General features: G+C 37.5%; 2 protein-coding genes across 3 annotated transcripts in view; one reads left to right on the top strand and one right to left on the bottom strand.

Annotated features, from left to right (window-relative positions):
* LOC131326057 (receptor-like protein 7) overlaps positions 1 to 3,689 on the bottom strand; it is a 47,798-nt gene extending 44,109 nt beyond the window's left edge. For both annotated transcript variants that reach the window (XM_058358647.1, XM_058358646.1), the window contains exon 1: positions 444 to 3,689. In XM_058358647.1, coding sequence (XP_058214630.1) covers positions 447 to 3,650 — 3,204 coding nt within the window. In that variant the 5' untranslated portion in view covers positions 3,651 to 3,689 and the 3' untranslated portion in view covers positions 444 to 446. The remainder of the gene's footprint in view (positions 1 to 443) is intronic.
* Positions 3,690 to 14,270: 10,581 nt separating this feature from the next.
* LOC131326052 (non-specific lipid-transfer protein 1-like) lies at positions 14,271 to 16,238 on the top strand. Its single transcript, XM_058358641.1, has 2 exons — positions 14,271 to 14,725; positions 15,846 to 16,238. The coding sequence occupies exons 1-2, from the start codon at positions 14,364 to 14,366 to the stop codon at positions 15,853 to 15,855; spliced, it is 372 nt and encodes a 123-aa protein (XP_058214624.1). The 5' UTR covers positions 14,271 to 14,363; the 3' UTR covers positions 15,856 to 16,238.
* The last annotated feature ends 980 nt before the right edge of the window (positions 16,239 to 17,218 follow it).

Raw genomic sequence — 17,218 nt, 5'->3', positions numbered from 1 at the left:
ACTTACCTTAATTATTAGTCTTATGAATATTTATAAATTCGCACATTTATGTTTTGAAAATTTATTATTAAAATTGTACAATTTAGATTTTCTGAGTACAGGTTTTTCGACTACTTACTTAAAAGGCTTAAATAAGTTGTAAACATGTTTAGTACGTGTAGGTTTTTATATAGGCTTGAATAGAAGTTTTGTTTGGTTAAATAAGTTGTAAAGTAGCTTATTATCAGTATATTTGAATGCTAAGTTGCGGTTTGCCACATTTTCCGGTAGCTTGGAGACAGTTTATCTTTTCTTTTCATATTTTCTGTTGTGTTTTCCATAAACATACTTTTCTTTACATTTTCTAATTAAAGATTTTAAATAACTATCTGATTTTACTTAATCGAAACAATTTGAGCTAATTAAGTAAAATAAAGAAATTACACTCTGCTTTGAGAACTCACCCTTCAGTGGTGCTGGCGTCTCCGAAGCTGGTTTATGTTGTCTCTTCTTCTTTGATGTCTTGCTCGCTGCTCTCGAAGATATAGAATCCTCACAATAACTCTATCGAGTGGTTTGTAGTAGCATTGTCTCCATCTTTTCGAATATAAAAGTGGCCCAACAACAACTCCAAACCCCGCAGCATACCCCAACGTAGCGATTACGTAGACCCAATTAATCTCATCCTCCTTTGCATATGACTGCGTAGGCGGTGCCGGTTCTGCTTCCGTAGCGGTCAAAGGAGGTCCCCATAATCCTTTGTTTCCTTCGAACGAAGTATTTGGAAATAGTTGAAGTTGGGGGCCAGTTGGGATCATTCCGATGAGTTGATTGTATGATAAGTTCAGGAATGCAAGAAATGTCAGACGTGCAAGTGTCACCGGAATGTTTCCGCCGAGCTTGTTCCACGAGAGGTCAAGTGATCCAAGCTGTGCTAAGTTTCCAACTGATGATGGGATTGAACCAACGAGGGAATTGTGTGATAGGTTGAGAACATAGAGGGATTTCAGATCCCCAATTATGTATGGTATCTCTCCTTTGAAATTGTTGTTTGAGAAATCGATGGCGATAAATATAGTTAAGATCTTCACCAGCTCCATCTCTGACCCTTTGTTGGTAACTGTCACTGAATCCTCATAGTAGATGTTTTGCAATGCCACCTCAAAACGCAAGTGATTGAAATTTCGTCGTGCATTACCCCCATCCATCATCGCCTTCCTCTGTGAAAAGAAACTTGGCGGCAGAGTACCGCTGAAGTTGTTCAAAGCTAGGTCAATGATTTGAAGCTCTGGCCAGATGTAATTATGAATTCCTTGGCAGCTAATATTTCCCTGGAACTTGTTGGATCGTAAAACTAAGACGCGCAAGTTGGATAAATTTGCCAAGAAGCAAGGGAAGGTGCCATATATGTTGTTGATACCAAGATTTAAAACCTCCGCATTTGCACAATTGGCCAAGGATTTTGGAACATGCCCTTCCAAGAGATTTTCACTCAAATCAAGGGTCCTTAAAGCACAATGTTTTGGGAATGTCCCCGTTATGTTACCCGTAAGATTGTTGTTTTGCAAATTCAGTACGCGAATGGTTGCAGCACCTGTGGTTATCAGACATTGGGGTATTGTGCCACTGAATCTATTGTTGGACAAATTAAGAACATCAAGGTTGCTCCCATTGCATATTGATGGAGGGATGGGTCCAGAAAGCTTGTTATGTGAAAGAGAGAAGAACCTAGCGTTGGCAATGCCATTCCCAATTTCAGCAGGGATAGAAGAGCTGAAATTATTCCTTGAGTAGTCCACATGACGTGTTGAATCTGGCGGTATTGGGATTTCACCGCAAAGTTGATTCGAATGAAGGATAAGGATTTGAAGACGAGGAATAACGTATTCCGGTTGCAAACCCACTAGGAGATTAAAAGAAAGATTAAAATTACTTAGAGATCCATTACCAATATTCCAAATCCAATTAGGTATGACCCCAGAAATTTGGTTGTCCGAAAGGTCTAAATAATACAACGGTAGGTTCATTAGAGGAGGGAACTTTTGGAGCTTGCAAGAAGCCAAACCTAACCATTGGAGTTGAGGAAAGGATGATAAAATAGAGTCATTGATACTTGCATTGACCGACAAGCTATTGTGTGAAAGCTCAAGGTCTGTAAGATTTTGAAACCTATGGATACTTTCTAGCTGTACGGTGCCACTGAAGTTGTTGAAAGAAAGTGAGAGGACTCTGAGACTTTGAAAATCAAAGAAGTACGAGGGAATAGGCCCTTGTAGTTTGTTATGACTCAATTCTAGTGTATCCAAAGTAGACATGGATTTGTTTGGAAGAAACTCAGAAACTTCACTGAATTGGTTTCTGGTAAGCCAAATTTGCTGCATAGATGGAAGGGAAAAGAGAGAAGAAGGAATACTCCCATTGAAGGAATTGTTCATGAGAGAAATATGTACAAGATTTGAAAGGCCTTCAAAGACAATGGAAGGAACTGGACCTGTTAAAGCATTATTAGAGAGGTCTATGGAAGTGAGATTCTTGGATCCTTGAAACAAAGGCATTGAACCACTAAAATTGTTAGTTGAAAAATCCAAATGAACAAGTTGACTAAGGTTTGCAAGTGAACTCGGAATCGGTCCGCTGAAATAACAGCCGTTAATCTCGATCCTTCTTAGCTCTGTCAAATTCCCAATAGATTCTGGTAAATTCCCTGAAAAATTGGTGAGGCTAAGATACAAATTTCGAAGGGACCCTTTTTCCGGAAAATCAGGTAAAGAACCATTGAGTAGTGCATTGCCTGACAAATCTAGAGTCTCCAGTGTTTGTACCCGCTGAAATATGTTGTCTGGAAATGTTCCATGCAATTCCGAATTACTGAGAATCAAAACTGTCAAGTTCGGGAAATTCGCCAAGAAATCCGGGATTGGAGACGAGATATTGTTCTGAGCCAGATTGATTTCTGAAAGATACTGAAGTTTTTGAAGGGAAGAATCAATAGGGCCTGAAATTAAACAACCACTCAAGCTCAAAACTCGCAGGTTAGGCATTGAAGATGAAATGGCCTGACCCCATTCATGCCCATTTGCTGATATATTTACCCCGTCCAAATAAAGCTCCGTAAGTCCACTAAGGTTACGAAAAAGTGTGACTAAATTTGGGTTTTCAATTTGGAATCTAGGTATCCCATCATAATAGATGTCCTTAGACAAATCAATCTTCACCAACCTCGTCAAGCGAGAGAATTCCATCGGAATCTGCCCAAAAAATTGAGTGTTCGACAAATTCAGATATCTTAGATTGGTGAGGCCTCCAAAATTGGATGGAATTTCTGCGATGTTGAAGTTATTGTTGGCCAAGTCCAGCTTCTCAAGAAACTTGAGCTGGAAAAGACTACTTGAGTCATTTAAACCTCTGGAGATTGATTCCGTGTTCAGGTCGAGACCTATAACACGGCCGAAACGGTCACAAGTCACACCATTCCATTGACAACAATCGTTGGTTCCAGCCCAATTTGCCAACTTGACAGAGGAATCTGGATCGAACTCGAGGCTGCTCTTCAATTGAAGCAACAAAGATTTTTGATCCTCGAGGCATTGGCTGTGTACTGGAATGGTGATGGAGAAGAAGATTGTGATGGTGGCGATTGAGAAAAACCAGGTAATGAATTTAGTTCTCATTTTACGTAGTTGTTGTGAAGCAAACTTGTAGATATGGTAAGTGAGACTGGTGGATATGGTAAGTGAGGTCCCATACAAGTATATTATATAGTAAAAATTCATTTGTCTTCAAAGACCAAGAAGTCGTCTTGGTCCCCCCATTTTTGCTTTCCAATTTGTAGTTGATGAAAAGTTTAAACAATTATTTTTGGATCACACTCAAATACAGATTCACACATACAAGTGTGTGGGCTCCACGCACATTAGTGTGCAGTGTATGTGGGTATTGAAGTTCAGAACCGCTGCACCAAAAACTTTTTTAAGACGGAGCTATGAAAATAATTTATAGCGCTCAATCGCGCCCGTTGAAATGTGTTTTGGATGGTTCAAATTTGAAAAAATTATGAATTTGAGCTATCCAACACCTCTTCAACCAAGAATTTTTGAATAAATAATGTTGCATAGTAGTACATTTATCCTTTATGATATTATTTTTCTTTTTGAAATGGATAGGGATGCACCAAATTGCATGCGATTATATGTAAACATGACAAATTCCGAAGTACCAAAAAAAATATGTAAAGATGACTAAGATGACCAACCATACTTAGTAGTTAAATAGGATGCACAGAAACATGTATTCCAGATTTTCTTTGGTCGTGTTCGTTTTTTGGGTGTTAATTGGAAATTTCTTGTTAACCAAAGTCACTGATGTTCTTTGGTATACCGTATATCTTTTAAGGCCAAGTGTTTAGGCCGAAAGGGGGTCAATGGTTTGCCGAGTTGGGTTGTTACAAATGGTATCAGAGCCCCGCCTTAATCCAAGTGATGGGTAGATGCATTTTGCCTCCACGGACACCAGGAGTGGTTGCTAAGTCTATGCAATGAAAGACGTTGGATCCATGAGGGGAAAAATTATTATATTCAAGTTTTGGGATGAGTGAGTGCCAGCTTATTCGGACATTGGTTGGAAGCAAGAGCTTTACTTAATAGATTAACATCCACCGAAGGCTACATGGTACCTTCTTAGGCATACCTTTAAGGCAAGTATATAGGCTAAAAGGGGATCCATGCATGGTTAGTCGAGTTTGGTTATTACATTTTTTCCATCAGAGAAGCTACTGAGATACTGCTATATTATATATTTGATCAAGTGATTTCTCCATGCTTGACTAGTCTATTTTTTATAGCTATATATTTGGAATGGAGAAATGCTGCTATATTAGCTACATTTTTCTTCCATCAGAGAAGCTACTGAGATGCTGCTATATTATATATTTGTTCAAGTAATTTCTCCATATAGCTACATATTTGGAATGGAGGAATGCTGCTATATTATAGATTTGTTATAGTAATTCTCCAAGTTTGACTAAGTCCGGTTTGATAGCTATAGATTATAAGCTTACCGTCCTCTAGCGATAATAACGGGAAAATCGAGAAATTTACATGTGCAGTTGTGTTAATTGGTCCCCCTTTTGCTTTCATTCTTGCTTAGTTTGTTGGAAACCGTGTCAAACTAATTGGTCCACTGAAACTGTGAACAATATTGTTTCCCTCGACATGGTCGAGTACTCTATCAGTGATTTTTTGTGCTCAAGAAGAAGAGTCAAAGACTTCATCTTTGAACAGGTTATTGGGAGCCCCAGTTGGAGGCTCCCAGAAAGCACTAACATTGGACTGGAAAGGAGCATCACTCTCTGATATATTCACACTCTTGATTTGAAGAATTACAGAAGATTTTTTCTTCCCACCATTCAACTAATTTAGAGGGGGCAGAAGTCCCACAAGATCGAATCAAAGCACACCATTTGAACAAACCACTCTGTTGAAACACTTTGCTTTGAATTTGAATAATCAAAACTGTCAACAAAATTCCCCAAATTGATCAAAATGTCAAATACATTTTGCACGTACATTTATAATCTCGCTCCCCATCACCTGCACCCAATTTCACTCCTTCTTCATGCAACTAAATTTACCGTCCTATATTACAAAACTAACGTTTGTGTCTGTTTGATGCATGAGTTAAAAAAAATTCCATTGGTTTATTTTCAGACCCGTGTATCGAACGGACAAAAACACTAGTTGATAAAAAAGATAGTTTAATATTTTATACGGTTCCATGTTCGATGCACACTAGCATTGGTCACATTCTATACACTGAAAGATGTGTGATGAAAAATGAATTTGAAGTCAGGGACAGAACCAGTATTTCATATATAAACAGGGGAGCCGAATTATGACCAACAAAATTTTGAAATTTGAAGGTTCGAAAATTTAATAGTTTGTGTTTGGTATAGATTTTGATGGAGGTTTTTTTGAATAATGAGTAGAGAGAGAGATAAAAGCAGAGAGAAATGAGATAAATATTGAAGGAAAAACTTACAGGCCAGACCGTGCGCAGAGTGAGGGATTGAATTTTCGGACTAAAAACCAAACACGTTCTTAAAGCATTTAAATGTCTAAATAACATCAAATCCAGAATACAATATCTTCATATTCTCATCAAACAAAAAACAACTAATATTAACATTAAAATTCTTTTTTTAAAAAATCCGAAACAACGTGGGGGTCATGGCCCCCATATGCCCAAGTTTAGCTCCGTCTCTGTTTGGAGTACCACGTAATGGTACCCAGTGGCATAGAATTTTTTTTCCCCTCCCTCCCTCTCCCACAGAGGAATTTAGATTGAACTTAGGCTATTTTTCAATTAGTTCTAAATTAAAAATTGTAAAATCATGTGAAATCTTATAAATTGGTAGATATAAGCAATTTAAAATTAGCACGAACTTTAGAAAATGACTAACACATTTGGATGGATGTTGTGATGAAAACTAATTCCTCTGAAGGTACCATGATATTTCCTGTGATGTGTGATCACTCGTACTTTCCTCAAAAGACTACTTTGGAAGTCGTCTTGGGTCGTCCCCCTTTGCTTAATTTCCAATTATAACTAATGGTATGAACAATGACTATTCATTGCATGATTAAGACTTTGAATCTCCATACCACATCAAGGTCAAGGTCTTCGGAGTGTAAAGTCTACATGGTCTCTCTAGAATATTGGGTTAAACGGTCATTCAATGGTACTTAACTCCGTGTAGATTGGGTTAAACGTTATCCAGTGGTTAACTGACACATCGTCGAAATCAGGAGAAAGGTCTTTGGAGTTAAATTTTACATGGTCCCTCCGTGTAGATTGGGTTAAACGGTCATCCAATGGTTAATTGATACATCATCGAAATCTGGAGAAATGTGGGTCTTCAATTTAATGCGCCTCGGATCAAAAAAAAATTTAATGCGCCTCTTCCTATCTTAACCATGGTTTGATTCGTAGTTGTCAGCCTCTCTAAGGTTATCACAGTGCACACCCCACAAATGCTGCATCTCTCTCTCTCTCTCCCCCAAGTGGACAGGGAAGCCAAACATGCATGGTGATTTTAGGGTTCGAACATTCAAAGCTATTTCCAGGAAATTGTCGATTTTGAAAATCTAATTTATAATTAACTGATTTTAGTTTCAACGTACTTGAATTACATCTGAAAAGCATTTACCTCATTTTCTTTAATTGTTCACGTCACTCCAAATAAAGAAGAACGATCGACGAACAGTTCAAAATAGCAATCAATGCGCCGTGAAGCCCAAAATAATAGTGGTGGAAAATCCATAGTTTCTACCACCGGCGGAAGAAATTTTAACTTTTTAAAAAGGCAGTTATTAGCAAGCCATTGTGGACTTGGTGGTTCTCGTCATGAGGATCAATTGAGTCATGTCTACCATCAATGAGATTGCGACCCTTAATTATGGCTCAATTTTCTTTCCGGTTCACCAAACAAAACAAACACTAAGTTTAATTAGAAGTAATGACTACACGTTCATCTGAAATTGTTCGTGCCGAAATGAACGGCCAAATCGGTATAAGTCTAAGTGCACTACAGGATTTCCGATTCCGTTGAAGTTTATAGCCTCGATCATTTCTTTTTTCTTTTTTAATCGGTATCCACTATTCTTATTATTCATCATGGCAAAGAGGAACATCTAGAGTAGCTTCACTACAAATCGAAAGATTTCGTTCCTTGCTCAATAAATAGGGCATACTTGGATATAGCATATCTTTATTCGCCATAAGAGTAATTCCTCCAACCAATTGGAATAGCTATAAGTTGTTCATTCTTATACACTCCCTAATAGAAGGACGGGAGTAGTGGCGGAGCTAGCCAGGATTGGAACTTGGATCAAGGTCGTACTCAAAAAAATTAATATTCTCCAACCGTCTCAAAAACTGTTCGATATCTCTAAACCAATAGCTTAGAATTAAAGAATATATTTTTATTTAAAAAGATTCAAAATTTTCTCAAAAATTAAAAAAAAATTAATTGATGCTAGTATCTTGCAAAAAAACAAGTTAAGAAATTTTTTGAACCAAAATGCATTACCCATTTTAAGTTCCAATTTTGCAAGCCGGAAAATTCTTTTAAGATGGAGAGAGTTTTTAATACCAAAAAAAGTACACGCGCGTGTTCTAATATTAATCATACATATTACATAATGCCTCAAAAATTCATGTTTTCATGCACATCGATCGTTCATAAACTTTAGTCAAAAAATAGCCCTTAAAATTGGTAGAAAGTTGTGAAGCAAAACAGTAAATTTTTTTGGTGGGAGGAATTTGGACCTGTGTGCGAACCCCGCCCCGTCAAAGGCTCCGCCCCTGGTCGGGAGGTCAAACCTGAGAAAATTCAAAAATGCTCAAAAACAGGAATTTGACAACCAACAAAGAAAGTCTCTATCTATGCACACATACGAAATTAAAACGATGAACAAAAAATAAAAGAAAAGAAATTGAAAAACAATAAACAATGAACAAAAGGATATATGTGAAAAATCCCATAAAAAACTCACGAGAAGGCTAGGGTATAAACCATTGTGCGGTTACAAGTAATTTTACCCTACGATTCTATTCCTCTCAAATCCCGTAAGACTTATTTGTTGAATCTAAGTTCACCACACTCAGTATTTGACTGCCATTACCTTAAATCTACAAGCCTTCCCGTATCGTTTGGAAACCCACCAAAGGCAAACTCAAGTAAGTTGAATTAAATGTTGGAAAGAAACTTCTTGAAGTTAATTTTATTGCTCGATGATCAATTGATCATATATGTTTGTACTTTGCATAACAAAACTGAAGACCCCTTGGATGTATTCTCAGGTTTAAACGTGCTTGGGGTGGCTCTCATATGTTCGGTAAGTTAGGAACCCTAATGAGCCACATATAAATAAGCTACAAAAAACCGATGAGTTGCTCGAGCACTATCTGAAGCCTGTTTGAGTTGCTCAAGCACTTTTTTTGAAAAATATTTCTGAATATCGAAACCCTTGATTTCAACCATTCAAAGCCATTTCAAGGAACTTGTCGATTTTAAAAATCTAATTCATAATTAGTTAACTGATTTTACTTTCCACCTTGAATTACGTCTGAAAAGCATTCACCTCATTTTCTTTAATTGTTCACGTCACCCCAAACAAAGAAGAATAACGAACTTCAATATTCTTGACGTGCAATTTGTATTATATTAGAAGCAATAGAGAAGCCAAACAAGGTGATTTTAGGGTCATAGTTGAAATAGTTTGATGTGCTTTGCACGTTCTCGGGATATAAAACTTCATCCTCTAGAAGGGAAATTTTTTCAATGCCGGGTGGGTACCACGTGGTGCTGGCTCGACGCATGCATCCGATCCGTCTATTACGTTTTTGGATGGCTCAGATTTGGAGAAAGAAAGTGTTGAGGAGAGAGAAGAGAGAGCGTTTCAGTCTGTACCGTTTAAAGATGTATTGGACAGCCCGAATGTGCCGAGTGAGTACCATGTGAGATATACACACCCAGAACCGAAAATTTTCTCCTCTAGAAGAATAATTTGGGATTTAAACAGTGACAAAAATGGAGAAGACTCCGCCCACAAGCAGGTATAGCCGTATAGAGTGAGAGAGTTAATTTTTGAAGCACCAAAAAAAAAGGTTGAGAGAGAGAGAGCCAGATCAAAGAATATTTGAAGAGAGAGAGAGAGAAGTGGATCAAAGTTTGTTCCAACCATGGTTAATGTGGGACCGCTTTTCAAGATCTCTCCCAAAACCAAGGGAGTGTTAGTAATTTATTTAAATTAACGGGTATCTATAATCTTAACGTTGAAAGATTAATAAGTATTTAATATCATAGAGCTCATAATATAATTGAGATAAGGACGGGAGTGCAATTATAATTCTGTAATGGGGTGAATTATAAGTGAAATAAGAAATAGAATCCTGATGGAATTAGGATTTCTTATTTACACTGGGATCCCAGAGTTATTACTCATTAGGTCTCTATCGTAAACCTATATATACATGTTATGCTCTCTAGGTCAGATTGACGTTTTTATATTATTCAATAAATAAAGGCAGACTTAGAGAGAACAAAAACAAACAGATCACGAAAGAGTCCACGCTCGGTTCATGTTCTAAACGTGCAGGGAATACGGTAGAATCGTAAGGTACGGTCGAGCAGTATTTGTGGCATACAACAAGGTGTGCTGTAACAAGTTCAACCAGCATTCGTGACGCAGGAGTTGTGGTAAAACCCTAATTTCGCCCTATAATGTTTTGCAGTTTTTGTTGTCTAATCTGTACACGTTATTATTGGGTTCTATAAATCGTTTTCTAATTGAGAGGACTTCAATTAAGTCTTTTTTTATTTGACAATGCACCAGCAAGTCTATTTTTAGAGCGGTCGTAAGGACTCACATTGTGTAACCAAATCTATGGGCACTGTGAACCCAACAATCTCTCCCTCTCGATGACGCTCCCGCGACTCAACCCATGACTTCATGGCTATAATAATAGTTGTACGACCTCTTTTTCACCATCTCTCCTAAAATCAATTGGTTAGGTAGAGTTTCAATTAAGTCTTTTTGACATTCAACATCGTACCCGCAAATCTATTTTTAAAACGATCGCAAAAAAGTTTGTGTAACCAAATTTATGAGGCACTCCAGGCCCAACAGTTAAATGGGAAGAGGTGCATTAAATTGGACCCCCGCCTTTCTCCTGATTTTGATGATGTGTCAGGTAACCATTGGGTGACCTTTTAACCTAATCTACATGTACGGAGGGACCGTGTAGAATTTAAACTCAAGTCTTTTTCCCTAGTGTTTGTGTTATGCTTTGCTCTGTCGGTGTCCAAAACTATGGCAAATTCATGGATGTGCTTGTAGTGTGTGGGCCCCACTTATATGATGTATGTGATCGATTGCGTTTGGACTATTATGAATGTAGCATAATTGCTTAATAGTTGTATTAGCATTTGAGAGATAATTAAGAGGTGATGTACGTAATTAAAAATTTGTAAATTCATGTGAAATTTTATAAATTGGTAGATATAAAAAATTTAAAAGCAGCACGAACAAAAGGACTAACGGATTTGGATGGATGGAGTATTATTCCAAAAGAGTGGCCTTTCCGCTTTACTGTTTGGTTATGGATTTGACTCATTTTCTCATGAGCTAATAAATAAATATGTAGGCAAGAATAAAGATATGATGTCCACATTCCCAATTTTAATATACTCTTTTTTCCTTTTTCTTTCGTCTTCTTCTGTCGTTCTTCCTCGTTGAGTAACTTTCTGAGATAGTTGTTTTTCGGTGTCCCACAAGTGTCCCACAAGAATACTCTTACCGGCCGTAAGAGTATTATTTTGTATTGACAGTTCGTGACAGAAATTGGAGAGGATCCCATCCCTTTTACAAATCGATTAGGTGGCAGAAAAAGGTTTGATAGAATATGATCGTACTGTCAAGATACAACAATAAAATTAACACAAACTTGCTTAAGTGGGAGTGATTTTGGCACTCCTCTTTCTACTAATAGCATTTCCCTTTGTGTCTCTATTAGGTGATGAAGATGGAGAAAAAAAAGGAGTGCCGTTAGAGAAAAAGAGAGTGCCAAAATCACTTCTAATAAAGTATAGTGTATTTACTTTTATACACTAAGTTTTTTTTCATCGGCAAACTTATATGTACACTAAGTTATTGCGATGGACAACAACTATATACGAATGTTCCTTTTTTTGTTTTTTTTTTGAAATGAACTACGAATGTTCATGCATACTAGGACTAATGAAAAATATGGAGTACTTGCGTAATAGTCTTAGAACATGTATTTTCATCCACATAAATGGTATACTTATGCAAATTAACACTCCTACATATAAAGGCTATTAACTTTAGATTCCTGTATATCGTCTCGCTCCCCATCACCTGCACCCAATTTCGCTCCTGCTTCGTGCAACTAAGCACACCGTCCTATATTACAAATAATGGGAAAATCCAATAATTTACACGTGCTGTTGTGTTGAAAACTAGTATATCCTGAAGGTCCCATGATATTTCCTCAAAGACTAGTGCTTCGGAAGTCGTCTTGGGTCCCCCTTTTGCTTAATTTCCAATTATAGCTAATGGCAAGGACAATGACTATTAATTGCTTGAAGAATTTGAATATTCTCTCTCCATACCACATCAGGCTCAAGGTCTTTAATTGGAGTTTAAATTCTACACGGTCCCTCCGTATAGATTGGGATAAACGTACGGTCATCCAATGGTACTTAACCCTGTGTAGATTGGCTTAAACAGTCATCCAATGAGAAAGGTCTTTGAAGCTAAATTCTATAAGGTCCCTCCGTGTAGATTGAGTTAAACGGTCATCCAATAATTAACTGACACATCATCGAAATCAAGAAAAAGGTGGGACATCAATTTAATGCGCCTCTTCCTATCTTAACCGTGGTTTGATTCGTAGTTGTCAACCTCTCTAAGGTTATCACAGTGCAGACCCACAAGTGATGCATATCTCTCTCTCTCTCTCCATCCCCCAAGTGGACAGAGAAGCCAAATTATTATGGTGAGTTTAGGGTTCAAACATTCAAAGCCATTTCGAGGAACTTGTCGATTTTGAAAATCTAATTCATAATTAATTAACTGATTTTTGTTTCCACTTTGAATTACGTCTGAAAGCATTCACCTCATTTTCTCTAATTGTTCACTTCAATATTATTCTTGACGTGCAATTTGTAATCATATTTGAAGCAATTCCGACCACGTGGAATAGTTTGATGTGCTTCGCACGTTCTCGGGATATAAAGCTTCATCCTCTAGAAGGGAAATTTTTTCAGAGCAGGGTGGGTACCACGTGGTGCCGGCTCGGTGATTGCATCCGATCTGTCCATTGCGTTTTTGAACGGTTCAGATTTAAAAAGGAAAAGTGTTGAGGTGAGAGGAGAAAGAGAGTTTCAATCCGAACCATTCAAAAGTATATTGAACGGCCCGAATGTGCTGAATGAGTATCACGTGGAATACACCTACCTGGCACCCAAAATTTTCTCCTCTAGAAGAATAATTTGGGATTTAAACAGTGACAAAAAAGGAGAAGACTTCGCTCACAAGCAGGTATAGCCGTATAGAGGGCGAGAGTTTAATTTTCGAAGCACCTAAAAAAAAAAGGTAGAAAGAGAGAGCCAGATCAAAGGAATATATGGAGAGAAAGAGAGAAAAGTGGATCAAAGTTTGTTTCAACCAAAGTTAATGTCGGACCGCTTTTCCGGATCTCTCACAAAACCAATGGAGGACTTCAATTAAGTTTTTTTTTTTTATTAGACATCGCATCCGTAAGTTCGTTTTTATAGCGGTCGCAGCGAGTAACATTATATAACCAAATCTATGGACACTATAGGCCCAACAATTTCTCCCTCACGATGATGCTTCCGCGACTGAACCTATGACTTCATGGCTCTAATACCATTTGTCGGACCTCTTTTCCATCATTCCTCCTAAAATCAATTGGTTAGGGAGGGTTTCAATTAAGTTTTTTATGACATTCGATATCGTACTCTCAAGTCTGTTTTTAAAGTGGTTACAAAAAGTGATATTGTGTAACCAAACATATGGGGCACTTCGGACCCAACAGTTAAAATGGGAGGACGCGCATTAAATAGGAGCCCCACCTTTCTCTTGATTTCGATGATGTGTTGGCTAACTATTGGGTGACCGTTTAACCCAGTCTACATGTACGGAGGGAATGTGTAGAATTTGAACCCAGGTCTTTGTCCCTGGTGTTCTGTTATACTTTGCTCAGGCCCCGTTTCGGAACGATAAATAAGTATTTATTTTTTAAGAAAGCAATTTCAAGTTCAAAAATCATGTGCTTACGCAAATAATTTTCCTATCACTATGAATCTTGTTTGATAGATCTCATTGAGATCTTTAATACAATGCAAAAAAAATTAAAAAATTATTTTTCTTTTGTATTATTTTTGAGTTTGAAAATGTGAAATAAATACTTATTTTTTAAGAAGGTGTTCTGGAACGGGGCCTCAGTCGGTGTCCAAAACTATGGCAAATTCATGGATGTGCTTGTAGTGTATGGGCCCCACATATATCATATATGTGATAGGTCGTGTTTAGATTATTGTGTGCGTCGCATAATTGCTAATTGCTTAATAGTAGTATTAGCATTTGAGAGATAATTAAGATCGAGGTGATGTACATAATTATGACATCGCGTGAGAACGTAACATTCTTTGCTCCCCCCTGGCAAGTGCTATATATAAACACCCCCCAATATAACTTTACCACACCCACATCCAAACACAAACACACACAGAGTTTTGTAATAAGAAAGAGTTCCATTTTGTTGCTATTGTTCAGAAAATGGCTAGGTCGTCAGAAACACTGGTGAAGAAGGTGGCCTGCGTGGCGGTGCTAATGTGCATGGTGGTGGCTGCACCCCACGCCGAGGCGGCAATATCGTGCGGCCAGGTGCAGTCAAGCCTTACCCCATGCATCTCCTACCTGAAGGGCAGCGGCGGGGCAGTGCCGGCGGCCTGCTGCAACGGGGTCAAATCCCTAAGCAACGCGGCCAAGACCACACCTGACCGTCAGACGGTTTGCAATTGCATTAAGTCTGCTGCTGCTGGGATATCTGGTCTCAACTACGGTCTCGTCTCTTCCCTCCCCGGTAAATGTGGTCTCTTCCTTCCCATCAAGATTGGCCCTTCCACTGACTGCTCCAAGTAACACTCTCTCTCTCTCTCTCTCTCTCAAATACTTATCATTTGTACGTATTAGCCAATAACGGCTAACAATATCAGCCGATACATGACTAGATAATCGACACGAAGATGTAATTATTTAAAAAATAGTACTTGATCTGTCTCAAATTGTTAGTCTTCTACGAAAAGACGTACTCCCTCCGTCCCTAAATAAGTGTTCGGCGCGCAAAATTAGGCTTTACAAAACATGCATATTTTTCATTAAAAAAATTAATTTTTTTTCACAATATAATAGAACTCATTGCTATCTATTGATTTGTGAAAAAAATTTAATTTTTTTAACGAAACAAATGCTTTTTTTTGAAGGCCTAGTTTTGCGCGCCGGACACTTATTTAGGGACGGAGGGAGTACAATTTTGATATTAAAAAATAAAATACTTATGTGCATAATTTTCAAAATTTCTTTGCACCATATTAAAAAGCTCATGAAGTAATTTAATTTGTTGTAAATAAACTTAAAAATTTGATGCTTATGAGTACTTTATTTTGTGATCCGAAAATTGCACGACTTTTCATATGAGACAAGCAATTTGGGACGGAGGGAGTATAATTTTATGACTTATTCAAAGTATTGTTTTTTAGTCGGCTGTCAAAAGTAATAACTGATAAAGTTTTTTTTTTTGCAAGCCTACCAGATTAAATAACTCATTAGGATTTTACTTTTACGTTTGTTTTGTGCAATTTGTATAAATTTTTTGAACATGACCATTACCGGCGTGTGTTGTAGTTATCTTTTTCATCAAAATTTTATAACCGGTGCATATTTAATCCGGACAAGAAGAATTTAAATTGAACAATAATAAATCTGTATGAAACTAATGTTGGTAGTGCTATGAAAATAGTGTTAGTTGTTGGTCGCGAGCAAGTATCCTGCCCACCCAGGTCAAATCGTAGCGCTTGGAGCCTGTTACGCTTTAATATAAGGAAATAGAGTTTGTTTTTATCACTACCTGTGTGGTTCGGTAAGATGTTAGCGTTTGATCTTAACATCGATAGTATCTTTTTCATTAAAATTAAGAATTGGACCAAACTATATGGCTATAACTCCATGTTTGATTTTTGTCAACTTGTTTTGTTGCAGGGTGCGGTGAGGTCTATTTAGCTATATCTATAGCTAGAGAGAGAGAGAAAGAAGCATATATATGCATGAATAACAGAAGTTCTCATGGGGTACTGGGTTCCGCTACTTCATGATCGAGCATCGGGACTCGAGAATAATTTTGTTCACCCTTCTTTAAATTAAGAGGGTGAACATTACCATTCTTATGATCGGTGAAAATTGTGTAGCCTTCACGGAATCAATAAATTTTTTTGGTAATAATGGAGTTAGTATGTGGCACTCTTGTCCTGGTGTCTTGCTAGGAGTATCAGTGCATCGATCTACTGCTCTTTTTTATTGCAACTGTTTTGTCATCTGCTTGGTGATACATATGATTTCTTTTTGCTATTGTCATTTGTAATACTGTTACAACTCTCTCTCTCTCCCTCTCAATACACATTCATTCAGACATTAAAAATTGGAGAATTATTCAATACTCCTGGAGTATACGAACAGTATACTCCCTCCTCTCTCATATGTCCTCCATGTGGGTCCCACATGTTATGTGAGAGGAGAGAGTATACCGTACATATACTCCAGGAGTATTGAATAATTTTCGTCGAAATTGGAACACCTAGTACGTACCAACCTGGCACAAATAGCATACGTCCACCAATATTAATTATGGTAGCGGTTGCGGGCTCCACTGCTTGTGAGAGACGATTACGAGTGTCTGAGGAGTGGTCGAGAAGCGTGTCTATAGCATGATTGTATTGATTAACACAGTTCTTTTGTTCTCAAAATATTTGTGGTGTTTTTTTAGACATGCCTTATTTTTTTAACTTGTTTTTAAAGAAGGTTGATCGTGTCCTACCATACAAGAAGTAAATTTATGAAAACTAAGAATTAACCTTTATTGAGAAGAATAGTGTTCAAGTGCAAGTGTTGATCCGCAGAGACAAATTGACTAAGTTACTTTTTAATTTCGATTGATTTCTAAAATAATTCAAGAGAAATAAGAGAGTTGTTTTGTTTAATTTAAAAAAAAAAAAACTAGTTACATTAAGAAAGCAAAGTGACCGAAAAACTGATGAAGAAAAGATTTAGGGGTTTGAAATCTACCCCGACCATGTAACAATGTTATGAATAAGCCAGGGTTATCATTCGAATCGAATCATAATGAATTATCGCTAGGGCTTACAAACCCTTTCGATAATCATTAAGATAATATACGAGTTCATAATTACTGGTACGGACTATCTCATAGCACGAACCGTTACGTACACTGGTACAACATGTCTCTCTCACGGATTGTCTAATAGCACTATCCGTTTTACGAGTATAATTCATCTCAATTATCCAAGCACAACCATAGAAATCCAAGCACAATTATAAAAGACCATTGTATAAATCAT

Source organism: Rhododendron vialii, chromosome 5a (assembly GCF_030253575.1).
Source record: "Rhododendron vialii isolate Sample 1 chromosome 5a, ASM3025357v1".
NCBI classification, from domain to species: Eukaryota; Viridiplantae; Streptophyta; class Magnoliopsida; order Ericales; family Ericaceae; genus Rhododendron; species Rhododendron vialii.
The sequence above is the reverse complement of the archived record's forward strand: the minus strand, read 5'-3'. Positions and strand labels throughout refer to the sequence as shown.